The following is a 15,607-nucleotide window of genomic DNA, read 5'->3' on the forward strand; positions in this document are numbered from 1 at the left end:
CCGCGATTGTTGTTCGTCATGATTTGCGGTTTGAAATCGTTTTGTGGATCTCTCCACAAAGCTTGGTGGTGAGAGGAATCAGATTCTTGTAGCTGGTAAGATGATGTGGATGACGTTGTGTTAGCGTTTGCGTTTGAAGCCGCATCTAAATTAAGATTCTCTTGAAGCATCACTCCAAAGCTTGTCTCCGCTTTACTATCTCCACGTCTTTTGTTCCCCGCAAAGAAAAAAAACACACACACACACAATCTTTACGCATAGAACTTTTGATTAAAACCAAAAAAAAAAAGAGGAAACAAAATTTGAGACTTACAAGAGAGATTGGTTCCATTGATCAACAGGTGATTGTGAAGAAAGCCCTAGGCCAATCATCTGAAGATGATGATCAGTAGTACCTAACGAATGATCATGTTGATGATGATGATGATGAAGTTTATCGTGGAAAACAGCAGAACCACCAGATTCAATTGAGCGTGCTCTCATGGAAGAAGAAGAAGATGGTGAAGAAGAAGATACTTTCCACCAGCTTCCTGAGTTGATGAAATCATGATGATCTCCCATAGCTTTCTCACGACTATATATATGTGTGTATGGATATTGGATCTTAATTTTTGCTGTGTCCTCTCAGATTGTGGTTACATGAAATGATGAGGATCCACACGAGAGAGATACTTATAGTTATAAATATTTATCAATTTATATTTGGATATATATAATTTTTTTTCTGGTAGGGTTTTCGTTTAACTATTTATGAAAACATCCATCCGATTAATGTTTGGTTGACATTTTTTCAGGTGGCTCTCGCTGACTCTCTTGCCCACGTCATTCGCAACTTCTTTTTTTTTTGTTACATTAACTAAAAGAATTGTTTATTTTTCCATTGGTTAACACTTCAAAAGAATAATTATAATAGTAGCACGTATTTCATTTCTCATACTTTCCTTTATTTTTTTGGTAAAGTTTCCTTTTATATACATTTTCTACGCGTATATCACTCACAAATTTGTATTTTCAGTTTGAACATAAATCATGACAAAACAACATTAAACATACCGTTAAATTTAGACAACCCTTCTAGTTTTTTTTTTTTAAAGACATACACGGTGATGTTTTGTATTAACATCCGTCAATTGTAATGACCTTTCAGTTCATTCACTAATAATGATAAATATGTTGGAGGAAAAAAAAAAAGAACAAAATCTAGTTTAAAGAATGTTCACATTGAGGAGTAACAAATTGACTTTGTTATAGATAGATAGATTTTGAAAAGTTTTAGAAACATAAAACTATAAAAGAAGTTGAGAAATGGATTTGACTTATTTTAAGCAAAGAAAGATAGAGACCAAGGATGGACTAGAAGGAGCGGGTCACAGTCACGGTCACAGTCAGAGTCACAGACCACTGAGATATATATATATTTTTTTTATCTTTGGGTTATGAATGATTTATATGAACTTCAGCGTTTTTTTTTTCTCAGGTCACACCAAGTCAACGAGTGGGCTCCACGTGGCGTGCGCGCGTGCTTTCAAACTTAGACCCCACTTGTTCCGTCTCAGAGTCAGAGCCCTGAATATGACGCTTCTCTCTTTTTTTTTCTTTTAAATCTTTTCTCTTAATGCTAAATTAAAATTGTAATTTGTCTGTATTAATAAGTCCTTATTTTGTTCATTTGGTGGTCGTCTCCCTAATCATTTATCTAACACTTGTCTCTATATGAAGTCGTATAGATATTGAATTTTGCTGTTTTTTTTTTTGTTTGCATCAGTGTTTGGATTGTAGTCAAACAGAGTGCATAATATATTAATATTACATACCTTCTCTTACAGCCGCTAATATTCAGTAGCATAGTTTGCATGATCCTATTCCTTTCTGAAAAATTCTACATTTTTGATTATTTTAAAACACACCAAGGAAGTTCTTAGCTGACACTGGAATAGTTTTGAGTTACTGGCCCAATCGGACCTGGTTTATCCTGCTATCCATTACATTAATTAATTAGTTCATGATATATATATATTAGCAACATGAAAAGAAAAGAAAATCGAAAAGGTGAGCTTGGTGAAAGCTAGCTAGATATACGCATACATAGCACCAATTAGTTTATTTATTTACCTTTTAAATGGGGCTGTTAATTGTTCATTTCTCTAAGATAGATTATAAGCCAAGTACAAATTATTACTTACTTATTACAATATGATTGCCATTGGAGAAAACAAAAATAAAAAGAGCTCCACGGTTGTATTCCATTTTGTTGGTGATCTTTTACTTTGAAGAAGAAGAATATCGCAACTTTTAACTTGCAACATTTACGGGCAACGGAAAGGGTTCAGTGGCATATTTCACTTCTAGGCTCTAGCCATAATTCATTTGCGGATTTTTCAAGTGGGTTTGGACATTCACTTAGTTTTTTAATCGTCTATTTATTTCCATAACTAACATTAACCACTTATCAAATGATCCGATCCATTCCATTTTATGTATAACTAGTTTTCAATAGTGTTTGGGTTTTATGTTTATTAAATAATTTTACCACGTTTCCCTGGCATCCAACTCTTTGCAAATGTAGATAGATGTTTTACATAAAATACTAATTTCTTAGCAAAAACTGTCGTGAATATAAAATATATATCATGAAATTTATATATATATATATATAGGCCTATAGCTAGTGACAAAATGATATATGAAAGTTTTAGCAGCCATGTAACTTGAACTCCTGACCGTTTGATTTGCTCCAAATCAAATCATTCATAATCCAACTGCATTGCTTACAACATATCTTGCTCTGACTACTGCACTACAAAAACTAGTGTTACTGCTTAAGAAGAAAAAGCGATAGACGACAATGGAATAAACTTGTTTCCATATTGTCATTTATATTGGCTACGTCTCCATCAATTAGAATTAATTGTATACCAGATTGTGTCATACGACATGCATCTTCATCAACTGCTAGTTTTCGCCGTCCAAAAACCATTGGTATACGTTGGATCCATCTTCCCTAGTTCCCTATGTTTTGAAATGAAAGCCTTTTAGAATTGGTTTGATTTTCACATTATAGGAAAGGAACTAGATTGAGGTGGAGCAATGCCGTCATAATGACGTAAGCATGTGGTGTAATGGAAAAAGGACAAAACATAGAGAAGAAGATGAACATGTAAACTGTACAGTGAAGAAAATTTATAGAAAGAAAAGAAAAAAGCTGAGAGAATTAGAGACTGTCGCGGAGACAAACCCACACGGCCTCTCTCTTGGCCTTTCATCATCACATCATCAACTATATCTCAGTCATTATTATTTTATGTTAGAAAGGGAAAAAAACAACACTGGTTTTTGATAAATTCCTTTAACTAAGAGTAATACTACACTCGAAAGCGTAATATATACAACACTCCAAAATAATTGTTGTCTTTTCTCCAAATTGATTTAGCCAACAACGTGTAACGTACACAAATATCATGCATTATGATTCGAAATGATATATATAGTAATTTCTTTCATTTATTTTGTTATATAATGCATTTTTATGAATTTTTGTTCCATACCATGTTTATGCATAAACTAACATTTTATGCAAATATTTTGTATATAAACTTTATGCAAATGTTCCATAGCATACCATGTATATACATTTTATGCAAATGTTTCGTATTAAGGTATAGTCGGTAATTTCATAAACGTAAAAAAATGATACGACAAAATTATAATATAGTCCAAAACGATCATCATCATTGCTCCGTCGATCAAACGATATAATTGATTAGATCTCGACCGTCATAATTTTTTTTCGGATTGTAAAATATTTGTGTACACACACACTCTCTCTTATGTGCTCTCAACTATTCTTGTCGCCTCAGTTTGACGTTTATCTCACAATTCTTCTGTCTAGCTAAGTCAACCTCTGAGTGATTTAATCGTTTACACGTTCTGTGTTTTGCTTTATTATTTTAGTCTTTTGACTTCAGTTATACTTTAGTTATGTCATAGTTCTAGTTGCGCTAAAAACAAGTTATATATTTTTATAAACGGCTCATTTTTTTTTCTTTCTTCAAGGGCTTTTTATAAACGGTTCATGCACCAATCAAAAACAATGGTGGCTCAAGGATTTACCGAATAATAGATTTTTTTTTTCAAAACCGAATAATAGATAATACTATTTATTTCAATAAGATGCTAATATATATATATATATATATATATATATACTAGTCAGTACTCAGTACTGTGATCTATTATTCCAACTATAATAAACAATTAAACATATATATATTTCACTATTATCCACTATTTCTACATATATATATATAATTAACTACATTACATATATACTGTATGTATATAACATATATGTATGCGCACGGTATATAGACAAAAATGTATTATATATAGTCAATAAAATGGGATTTTTTTTTAATCAAACTGAAATGAAATAGTAAAACCGTATAGCTTGGAGGTAAATATTTGACACGAAGAAGCAAAGTCGTACCATTCATATTGCCGTCAAATGCTGAATGCTTAAGTTAATGATTAGATCATAGAAAAGGTTACATCTTTGCTATCACCAATTTCAGTTTCTCCTCTCTCCATGATTTCTCCATATATTGTAAGTAGGGACCAGAGCCGTGGCTATATACAAAAAAATAAACATTCGCTTCCGGCCTTTTTTTTTTAAAGAATTTTAAGTCCTTATTTTCTTATGTTTGTTAATTACATTATGGCTAAATAGAAAATTTTATATATATTACGGAAGAAAAAAAGAGAATCACATCATTGTTTAAACGTTTCACTTCATATTTTTGCCATGTTTTACCTTTTTTTTCTTTTTCTTCAGTTAAAATAACAGAAAAGACTAAATATTTTTCAAGTTTGGTTTCTAAATTCAGTTTGTAAATTTCATGGTTTTGGTCTGTTTTGATACTTTTTGTTTTGAATTAAGGCCTTTTTTTTTAGTATTGCTTCTAGTCCATGTAACTCTTGGCACGGCTCTGGTAGGGACATATATGCATATACATAATTAACACCTAGGCAGTAGCCATATAGCTATATGATTAAACAACACATTTCAATATTTGTAGTAGTAAGTGCATGTACGAGGGAATAGTTCATTTATGCTGATGTATAAATGTATGTCTTAAAGCATATTTGAATATACAAGCATGTATGCAATAATATTATTTGAATAGTAAATTAGTAATATAAGCCGCCCATAAGCACTAAGACAAAAGAAGAGAAGAAGAAAAAAAACTGAAGGAAATAGAAACAGCTAAGACTTCCACTTGGGCATTGATCAAATGGAATTGTTGTCTGTCTCGATATGTCTTATATAAGTCATAACGTGACAAAACTCCTTTTTGTAATATCATATCAAATATTTTAATTTTTCTCAACTACCTTAAGATATGGAATATATGAATTAATTAATTTACAATTTTAAATTTGCGCACTTAATTCGTCGATTGCTTCATTATTTTGTTTGTTTTGTTTTTTCTTTGTTTCAATCATATCCCCGCCGTACTTGCTTATTCTAGTAGCATATCTTGCCCCACACAAAATATTATACTAATTAATTGTTTATGAACAATGTTTGGATTCATTCATAACTGAACTCCTTTGTTCACTTATCCTTATTTTAATCAATAATAATTTAACATGTCGTCATACATTTAAAAATCTATTCATTCAACTCCTTATTAAATAAGAAAACAAAATCTGTATATATTTTTATAAAATTAAAAATTCAAACCGATTTTTATAAACTCAAACCGATATATAATTTCGTTATAATTGTAAAATCTAAACCCTAACTATCTCATTTGTAAACCCAAACCGACATATGATTTAGTTCTAATTGTAAAATCTAAACTCTAACCATTTCATTTGTAAACCCAAACCAACATATAATTTTGTTTTAATTATAAAACCTAAACTCTAACCACTTTATTTATAAACCCAAACCGACATATAATTCTGGTTTAATTGTAAAATCTAAATCATAACCACTTTATTTGTAAACTCAAACCGACATATAATTTTGTTTTAATTATAAAATCTAAACCCTAACCACTTTATTTATAAACCCAAACTGACACATAATTTTGTTCTAATTGTAAAATCTAAACCAAACTAATATTTAACTTTACTTAGTTAAAAGTATACATAAATTTTTTCTTTAATAAAATAATGTATAAAAGATTTTGATTGGTTAAAAAGAAAAAAGTGAACAGAGGCGTTCACCTTAAAAGTGAACCTAAGTATTTTTCGTTGTTTATTATGTTATAAATTTTACATGCGTACAAAATTAATAATATGTAAAAGTTATATATATATATATAGGTCAGCTAGTGGTAGAGTTCATATCTAGATTGATGACTTCTACCTTTGGATAATTCCATATTATAGTTCTGATATGTTGTTAGAACTATCATAAACGTGTTTCCTCTTGGAGTAATCAGGATTTATGTTCTTTAGTTTAAAGGAAAACGTAACAATCAAATCTCATTCTGATATAAACATTATTTTTTTATTTTTTTATAAACATCATGTATATGCTATTTACTAATTAAAGAAAACAAACCCCACACCCTCATTCTTTCTATTTTACTTGTAATCTAAACTAAGCCCTGATTAAATCACAAATGACTCGGCTTTGCCATGTTTACTTGTGGTTTTAATTTGTTCTAATATACTTCCAAGAATATTGAAATCTTATATCTTTATGGTAAAAGAAAAAAACATCATACAGTTATGTAAGATTATTTATTATACATGTAATATCATTTGAGCAAAACGTACTCTGATCAGAAGTAAGATTTTGTAAGAATACTAGTGTTATTCGTTTAATAAAATAATATATTAATTAAATATGCCATGAAAATATTAAGTGAAAAGATTAATAATCGAGCTGATAATTTCTAAATAAACCATAATGTATTCATCGTCACCAACTTTCCCACCCGTCCTAACCCCACAGATGTAGACCAAATCATAATTCTTCTTTCTAGAGCTAATTAATCGATTTCTGTTTTTAATTAGTATATAAATAGGGGTTGACATATCTACAAAAACTTGCTTATCCTCTCGTGAGTAATATATTATTTGATTGACTCTGATACGTGTGAATACGGGTTGACTCATTCCAAATTGGTTGTATTCCGATGGTTCATAAATAATCATGTTAACTAAAATAATTTTTTGATTCATTTTTAAACACTTGTATATTGAAAATACAAAACTGAACTTTCATGAATTGGATTGAGTTTCTTCTCCGAAAGTTCGGGTAAATGTGTCAATTGAATGGATCATCTATTTATCTTCGTGGAAAGATGAAAGAGTTTAAATAAAAAATTATGGGTCGTTTCTTATTAATCACAGTATGACAGGTTACAACTTATTAAGTCAACAAAGACATAAATATGCAATATAACATAATATATATCCTTTTTAGGAGTTGACATATCATTTTATAAAACTAGTGCTTCCAACAAAAATATCTTTTAAACATTCATCTTATCAATATCAACAACAATATAAAATTGACACTTCTGAACCCAAAAAAAAAAAAAATGACAAATAAAAAAAGATATCATAGAAGTGATATGGACAACTCTACCGGACACCTCTGTCCGAACATTCTCTCGACCTTTTACTATATGGGCTCACTTCTTCTTATTCAAATCGTTATTATTAAAAGGGAGTTAGGTGACAATCTCGAATTAATTGTTCAAAACTACATTTACGAAAATTATGCTACTTGTATTAGTTTTGATGTCAAAAGATAATTAGTACATATATGAAACAATTATAAACGAAGGTATAAAGATTCCTTCGATTTGTAGCCATATACATATATATACATCTAGTGAAAATTGATATACAACTCTTATCAGTCGGACGATAAGCCAACTTCTAACATCTAAACGTAGAGGATTATTTATTGATGATACAAAAATGGTGTTTTTGTACTTCTAATTCTTCATAATCAAAAGTACGAGGAGAATCGTCAATATGTGAACAAATGGTTAGTAAAGCATTAGATCGAAGTTGTTGTGACTGCATGATAGCAATACCTCATTCTTGCATCATCAAAAATATATATAGATAATTTAAAATAAATTATTTTGATTGACCAAGAAAAAACAAATTATTTTACTCTAGTTAAGGAAAAAAGGAAAAAAGAATTGATGATAACAAGACGAAGAGAGCAAATAATGGAGCGACTTTTTTGTTCTACTTTTCTCGATCTGCTATGATTGATTATATTCTTCAGACTAAGCTTACTTAATTGAATAGTAGTATCATCTTAAAGAGAAAGTAACGTCTTTAATTAACATTAATTATTGGACTTTGTGCGTTTGATTATCACATAATGATTAACCTATAAATTTTTTTTTTCTGTAAAAAAGTATTTTGTTTGCCTACTCTAGAGAGATATTTATAGCTTTTCGTACCAAACAGAATTATATCTTTGTTATTAGACTTCGGATGCTTGCAACAACATGATAAACGATGTTGTTAGTGAGACCGATACAAGCCAAATGATGTTGTCGGTGTTAAATAATTGGTGCAAATATTGAAACATATAGTATTAGTTAAGTCAAGTGTAGTATTATTAGTCCAAATGGGTCATATTTATAATTTGACATAACTCAATAGTTTTCAGATCTTGAAAGAAATATTTAGTTACTCGCATTAAGCATGACGTGGTCTTGGTATCAATTTGTCTACATAAAGTAGTTCATTTCTTATATCCTACTAAATTACGTTAGGCAGATGTGTTTTGATCTATTGAGGTTATTAGGCTAACCTCTAGTCTTCGAACCGACAAAATTCTTTGCGAATTTAAGAAACAACCATTTGTGATGTAACTGATGTTCTTCATTTTTTAAATAATAATAATAAAAAAAGAATCTGCAAATTCATAATATGAGACTTGGTTCGAAACTTCAAAATTGGAACGGAAGGTCTTAGAAATATTTGAAAAGAAAGAACACACACTACGCCAACGTGGTTATACGGGTATCCAAAGTACGAACAAGATGGATGTTTATTGTTCCAACCATTTTAATTTGATTAGTCCCAATCCCAAAGAAGAAGAAGAAAGAAAGGAATCATTTTGAAGAAAGTTTTCTGTGTTGTTGATTTCTAGGCGTAGTGCTTCTTCCCCTATGCCTCCTATTCGTATATTGTACAGAGGGTTCGATTGTTTCAATCAAAAGCAAAGACACTGATCAAAGCAGAAAGTTCCAACAGAAAAAAAAAAAAAGAAGAGAACCAAACAGAGTCACATGTTCGAATGTGTTTCTGATCTGGAAGTACCACTCGAGAGTCGAGATCTTTGTATGGAAAGAACATGCTTTGAACATACATTGAGATTAAGAGAAAGTAAAGACAACAAGTCGTGATTAAGTTTTACTTGTTCTCTGAGTTGTTTAAGCTAGAATAGAAACTTTCTTGTCCTCGTTCTATGTAAGAGTGTTGCAAGGACAAACAGATAACGCGTAAAACTTGTCTGTAATTTTCTTGTTTAAGTTTGAACCACACGACTACGCGAGAGTTAAAGAGAGACAAAGTGAGATCGAAAGCAATAGAATAACATAACAAAAACTTGAATCTTTCTCAATTTCCTCAAGTTCACAGTGGATATAATCTCAAAATATAGTAATACAAATAAAAAGCCATCGACCTTTTAAACAAAGTACGCTGCAAATACATCATAATACAATACAAATCATGAATAATGCCATGATCTATCATGTTCATCATCCTGATGGTATATTAAAAGCCTACACACTTGAAAACACAAGTGTTCCAACAACTATTCGTATTATTAGGCTTCTTGTCATCTTCTTTCTTTGTGAAGGAGCATATTTTTCTTATGTAAACCAATCTCTCAATTCAAAATGGCCTAAAGCATAAGAGAACAAAGTGAGACCAAAACAGAGACTTGAGACACTGGTGTGTAATGGAACAGTCTTTCACACTTCAGTTATCGATATACAAAACATCGTCTTTTGATAAGTTCATTTTCCCATTCTTCCTCCGCCCACTCCTTCGAGCTCCATCTGATTCTCCCCTCTGTAAAACCCCACCATTTATTATAAAACATAACCGATGGAAATAGGAAATGTGAAAATCGAAAAATGTTAAAAGAAGACAAACCTTCCTCAAGACAAAGGAGAGATATAGATATGCAGCTTCCCATTCATCAGCTGATAATGTGCCTGAAAAAAAAAAGATTTGTCGGGCTAGTTATGTTTTTATCGCATTTGATTTGAATCAAACGGATGATATGAACAAAGACTTACTCTGATCATTGTTACCATCACCCAAAGCACCAAGCCTTCTCATGAGTTCCACAAACTCTGGCTTTTTCATATACTCATGGACAAACTCGTGGGAGTTCTTCACAAATACCAACTCCAAATCATACTATCCAACAAAACATGGGACAATGTCACTCTCACAAATCTAAACCAGTGATTTTGGCAACTAGAAAGTTTTCTAGTAAACACGGGATCAAGCAATTACCTCTTCTGCTAAAGACTTGAAGACGTTAAAGGGTACAATCCACTCAGGGCAATCAACAGCATCCTACATTACAAATTCCTATGTTACATTTACTTTAATACAGCAAAAATAACAGGGAAGATTTTGGTAGACCTCCATCGATTTGCTTTGCTCCCATGTTGTACAATTAAAATACACCTCTAAAGCTTTTTAAAAAATGCTCAAGTTTCTGGGGTAGACTAAGTGAATAACTCCAGAAAATTGTAGATAAAGTAAGTACCTCAAGATGAAACACGTATTCGATACCAAAGGGGCTGCTAGATTTGAACTTCTGAACCATGTATAACAAATATCAACATCAGAACCGGAACAGAGATAACTTTCAGCTAAAGGTTAAAAAAGATAAAGCTATGGACACATAATGATCACCTTTTGGGAATACTCTTCACCAAAACGAATCCAGTATACACTATTACCAATCTCCAAACCTTCAGCTGCATATTCAGCATACAACAAAGAACAGATTAATTTACCAAAATCCACAGAGAAAATTCTAAGAAACGAAGCAAAAGAAAAAGAACCTTCTCTGAGTTTTTTTATAATAACATTGGCATCTGGCATTGTTCCGATAAAGACACCTCCAGGACGAAGTAAAGCTGAAACATTTGCCAAAGCTCGTCGTGCTCGTGCCTCAGTAGTCCATGAGTAATGCATAGCAAACTACAATTAAGCAAGGACTTAGTAATTTTAGAAACTATAACTACACTTTATATCACCAAACGCTCTACTTCAAAATACCAGTGGGAAAAAGTAATTTGAAAACAAAAAGGCGACTGAAATATATGGGACCTGACAACTGCATATATCAAAAGGAGCATCCTCTTCAAGAATCTTGTCTAGCTCTACCTGTAATCATTGAAATTCAATTCCACTATTAGGACTTACAAATCGTCAAGCAAATGAAAATTTTGAGTTTGTAGTTGTATCTGCATCTGGTCATATCATGTCAATATATAATCGAGATCCCTGAACTACTACAAGGGTTTTGTTATACCTCAAAACAATCCCCACATAGTAAACGGGATGGAAAACTGAACTTTTTACGCCGTTGATGATGGTCCGCATCACCATTATAACGCGTGCGGCAATCTTCAATCTGTTATCAAGTACAACATAGAAGCACTTCTTCAATTCCAAGATATAGAGATACAAAATACGCAAAAAGATACAGCTAATATCAAGCCAGTCAACTTACCGACCCTTCAGCAATATCGATTCCAACATAGTACCCGATCCTAGCTTTGTCCCACTTGATCAAATCACCACCCTGGTAGATTTAAAAGGAATACATTGAGAAAAGTTTTGAGAAACAACAGTTGACATGCAAGTGAAAGCTTAGACTTTAAGAAGAGAGGAACCTTTCCACAGGCAAGATCGAGGACAGCATCGTCAGGACGAGCATAAAGCTGGATCAACACACTTTTAATCTGTTTGAAAGAAAAAGAAGACACAAGTTGAAGTTTCCCATAGAGAAGAAGGTGTTGTTAAATGAGTAACGAACCCAGTTGTTAAGTTTCTTCAAATGAATGATAGGACTAGCTTCTCGCTCTTCCAATGTCTGGTTAGTTCTCCGACTGTAATGATCAGCAACTTTCCTGGCAAAATTCTTAGTGGTCTCATCTTCCAGAAACTGAGAATCACCTGAAAGAATATAACTTTAAGCATTTAACAATCATAGTCATTTTGATAAAATCTATAAGAATCCAAGTGAAAGCTTAAACTAAAACTCGAACAAGACAAGCAGAACAACACAAGAGGAATGAGAAAAGCTTGATAGATACTATAAAGAACGAAACTTTTTCCCACGGGTTAGCAAAACCAACTCTCAAGTCCAACGGAGAAACTAGCAAGGAATAAAAAAAACTCCTGTATAACTTCAATCCAATCAACAGAACACGAAGAACCCAGACTATGTATAGAGGAGATTGAGGAGGAGGAGAGGGAAACGAAACCTTCGGGATTAGATTTGAATCTGGAAGAAGAAGGAGGACCAGAGCTTGAAGGAGAATCAGGGAATCTTCGTTTCATAACAAATAAAAGCCGGTGGTTTTGTTTACCTGCTGCAGCCCTTTGATGTTCCTCAACCCCCCCCAATTAAACAAAAACGAGAAAAAAAAAAAAAAAAGGAGAAAGCTTTGGAGTTGGGATTTTCTTTAAATCGTCGATTCAACTCTTTTTGTCTTTCTTCTTCGGCAAAGCAAAAACAACGCAAAATTTTGGTTTAATATATGAATCTATTGGCTCATAGAAAAAGCCCCAATTTTACTGTTTTGCGGCTGCGGCTTCGGCCTTGTGTCATAACGCTGCGACAAAATATTATTTTGGTCGGAAAAACAAAAAAGTAAAATACGATTCCACTGGGGATCGAACCCAGAATCTCTGGTTTCGTAGACCAGCGCCTTATCCATTGGGCCATGGAACCAGATGTTAGCTCTGTCGTAAAATAAGATAAATAATGTTTATGAACTTTATTCTTTTATCCCTGCACTGGCTGGCCCATTTACTTGTAACCCAACCCAATTTAGTTTGTGAACGATGTTTGTTTTTTTTTTCCTTAACCTACTTTGACAGTCTTGACTTCTTTCTCCTTAATCATTTCTTCATCGCTTGAATCCTAAATTCTCTGATCTGATCTCCGAAGATGGAAGCTGTTTTTCGCTTTAATGGACCCGTTGTACCTGCGTTCAAAGTTGACGTTCAGGCTGATGGTTTCACAGTAACTGTTCCGGCTGGGTTTACCATTACCCTTATCCCTGTTGATGAAACCAATGTACAAATTCATATTCCTACGCTTGTAGGTGGAGCCGCTCCTGTTGCTGAAGATGTCAAGCCTCCTGGTGTTGTAGGGTGACTCTGATACATCCATCGTGCCATTACATATTAGTTGTTTTGTTTACGAATGTTTGAGTTTGTCATCGTTCCATTATTTTATTTATTTCTTTTTCTTTGGCAAACAGGATCTGTCACATCTATGTTATTGTCTTTGCTCGATTCATAGAAAAGTGTTGAGCATTTTGTCATTTTTTTTTCACTAATCAAAACCATGAACGTGTTCACTAAAATCATTGTTAACCTTATTTATCAACGCCTTCACCATTCAAAAACCAAAACCTTAACGCAAAAATCACAACGTACAAAACAATTCGACATTTGAAAAAGATCTTTATTTGTGTCTCCATGTCTAAATGTTGTAGATTCCGTTGCTTTTAACACACTACTTCTTCTTCTCTGCCTCCTCTGTTACTCTCAGCTTCGTGCATCCCAAACATTGTATCATACAAGGGCTTGTTTAGCGTCTCCGGCAAGTAAAACGCAAGACCACCTCCCACTAACCCGCAAACAGCAAACACCCCAAACGGTAACTCATCCCCTAAAACCACCACAAAAGGCGCCAGGATCGCTCCCATTTGAGACGCCTGAGTAGCGCAGCCCAATGCCGCGTTCCTCACCACCGTAGGAAACAGCTCAGCTATATATATGAACAGAAGATTGTACGTTCCGGCCATCCCAAATATCCCTAAAACCCCTGCAACCATTCTAACCGATTTCCATGTACCAGCTCCCCATATAGCGAATCCGGCTAGGCAGAAGACGCAGCTGAACCACTGCGTCCCTATGGACAACGGTTTCCTCCCGTACTTGTCTAGCAAACCCGCTGTTATAGCAAATGCCGGCATCTCCGCCACCGCGTTGACAAATACGTTGAGGTAGAGATTGGTCTTGAGGTTGACTACGTTTAGGCTTAGTCCGTAGTACACTATCGAGACCGTGAAACTTATGGCGACTGTAAGGAGAAGTCTGATCCGCGTGAGAGGCGACAGTATAACATCTTTGAGCGAACCCTCAACAGCAGTATTATTCCTCTCTCCGTTTTTATCTTCCACGTCGTCGTCTACAACAAGAGTGACTCCGTCGGGAATGTGACGCCCGTTCGTTTTAGCGATACAATGCATCAGCTTCATCGCCTCGTCTACTTTGCCTCTCACGAGATACCACCTAGGGGACTCGGAGATGAATGGGATAACAATGATTAGGAACAAGAGAGACGGTAACGAAGACACTATGAAAAGCTCCCTCCATGATCTGAAAACGTAAGCAATGCCGGATAGAATTGCGATGCCGGCAGAGAAGAAGTAGAAAGTTGACATTCCGGCTACACCGCGTTTGCTCGGTCCTATAGGTTCATTGGCTAGGACAAACGCGGTTAGGCCTACACCACCGGTGCTGAAACCTGTCAAGAACCGGAGAACCACATAGGTCCAGTAGTTTGGGGAGAAAGCTGTCGCGATTCCGAAGATTGAGTTAATAATGCAAACGACTGTTAGTGAGCCTTTTCTTCCTAGCTTCGAGTCGGATAGATGTCCGAATACTCCTGCACCTGCACATAATTAAGTCAACACACTGATTAAGCCATATTTGTAACCAATAAATGTAGGGTAACAAAAAGTTATACGAGAGTAAAAAAAACAGTTGAACACTTTGGTTAAAGACTTATCAAAAGATTTGACAAGTTCATAGGGGACCATAAGGAATGTATGGTCGAAAAAGCGAAGTACTTTTTGAGATATGTTGGACCAATGTTTCACAATCATTTTTCTGCTAATTTATATGAAAACGATATCTTCAACTTTCATGAAATATATGTAAAATAAATTGACTAGTATGACACTCTAATTGGATATTCCTTAGTATATCCTATTCATTATGTGATATGTATCAAATGCAGAGATTGGATCATCTAGAGCCAAACTGTCCCTTTTTATAAACTTATCTAAACATTAGCCAAAATAAGATATACAACTTTTGTTTTTTTCTATTATCATCATATGAGCCAATATTAGTAACGAGGTCATATTGTAATGATTATTTTGTTTGTTTATGCAAGTAGCTAGACATGTAGTAGACTAGATGTGTCTATGGCTACACGTTTGTTTCAAATGTGAACGTGATGTTGTCATCATATTCATAAATAGCATCCTAATGTAAATTGTGTGTTAATCAAGATCATAACATGCTCTCCGAAAAAAAAAAACAGTCGAAC

At 33.5% G+C, this 15,607-nt stretch overlaps 2 protein-coding genes, 1 non-coding gene and 1 pseudogene across 4 annotated transcripts; all 4 read right to left on the reverse strand.

Moving 5' to 3' along the window:
* LOC104765953 overlaps positions 1–694 on the reverse strand; it is a 5,977-nt pseudogene extending 5,283 nt beyond the window's left edge.
* Positions 9,620–12,862, reverse strand: LOC104785621 (mRNA cap guanine-N7 methyltransferase 1). 2 transcript variants are annotated; one of them, XM_010489751.2, is made up of 14 exons: positions 12,519–12,862; positions 12,068–12,207; positions 11,925–11,993; positions 11,762–11,833; positions 11,561–11,662; positions 11,356–11,412; positions 11,088–11,226; positions 10,936–11,000; positions 10,787–10,837; positions 10,528–10,590; positions 10,305–10,428; positions 10,159–10,220; positions 9,979–10,074; positions 9,620–9,904 (listed from the first exon to the last, which is right to left on the reverse strand). In XM_010489751.2, exons 1-13 carry the CDS (start codon positions 12,592–12,594, stop codon positions 9,982–9,984), a joined length of 1,113 nt encoding a protein of 370 aa, XP_010488053.1. In that variant the 5' UTR covers positions 12,595–12,862; the 3' UTR covers positions 9,620–9,904; positions 9,979–9,981. The 2 variants fall into 2 exon arrangements, with proteins under 2 accessions (XP_010488053.1, XP_010488052.1); XM_010489750.2 differs by having other exon boundaries at positions 9,620–10,074.
* On the reverse strand, positions 12,916–12,988 carry TRNAR-ACG. Its single transcript has one exon. It is a non-coding gene; the product is annotated as a tRNA-Arg (tRNA).
* On the reverse strand, positions 13,617–14,944 carry LOC104765954 (organic cation/carnitine transporter 4-like; the record flags this gene model as incomplete). The annotated part of the gene is given in 1 exon segment (XM_010489749.1): positions 13,617–14,944. A coding segment is annotated over 1 exon segment (1,172 nt), but the record flags the coding sequence as incomplete, so codon positions are not given.

This window comes from Camelina sativa, chromosome 19 (assembly GCF_000633955.1).
Source record: "Camelina sativa cultivar DH55 chromosome 19, Cs, whole genome shotgun sequence".
In the NCBI taxonomy this organism is placed as follows: Eukaryota; Viridiplantae; Streptophyta; class Magnoliopsida; order Brassicales; family Brassicaceae; genus Camelina; species Camelina sativa.

What these genes read in the sequence shown, in the direction of transcription:
- LOC104785621 (XM_010489751.2), bottom strand. Translation starts at nt 12,594, where the DNA reads ATGAAACGAAGATTCCCTGATTCTCCTTCAAGCTCTGGTCCTCCTTCT. An exon ending in TGAAGAAACTTAACAACTGG is followed by an intron (nt 11,994 to 12,067) that starts GTTCGTTACTCA and finishes TCTTTCAAACAG; the next exon opens with ATTAAAAGTGTGTTGATCCA. An exon ending in TCAAGTCTTTAGCAGAAGAG is followed by an intron (nt 10,429 to 10,527) that starts GTAATTGCTTGA and finishes TTTGTTGGATAG; the next exon opens with TATGATTTGGAGTTGGTATT.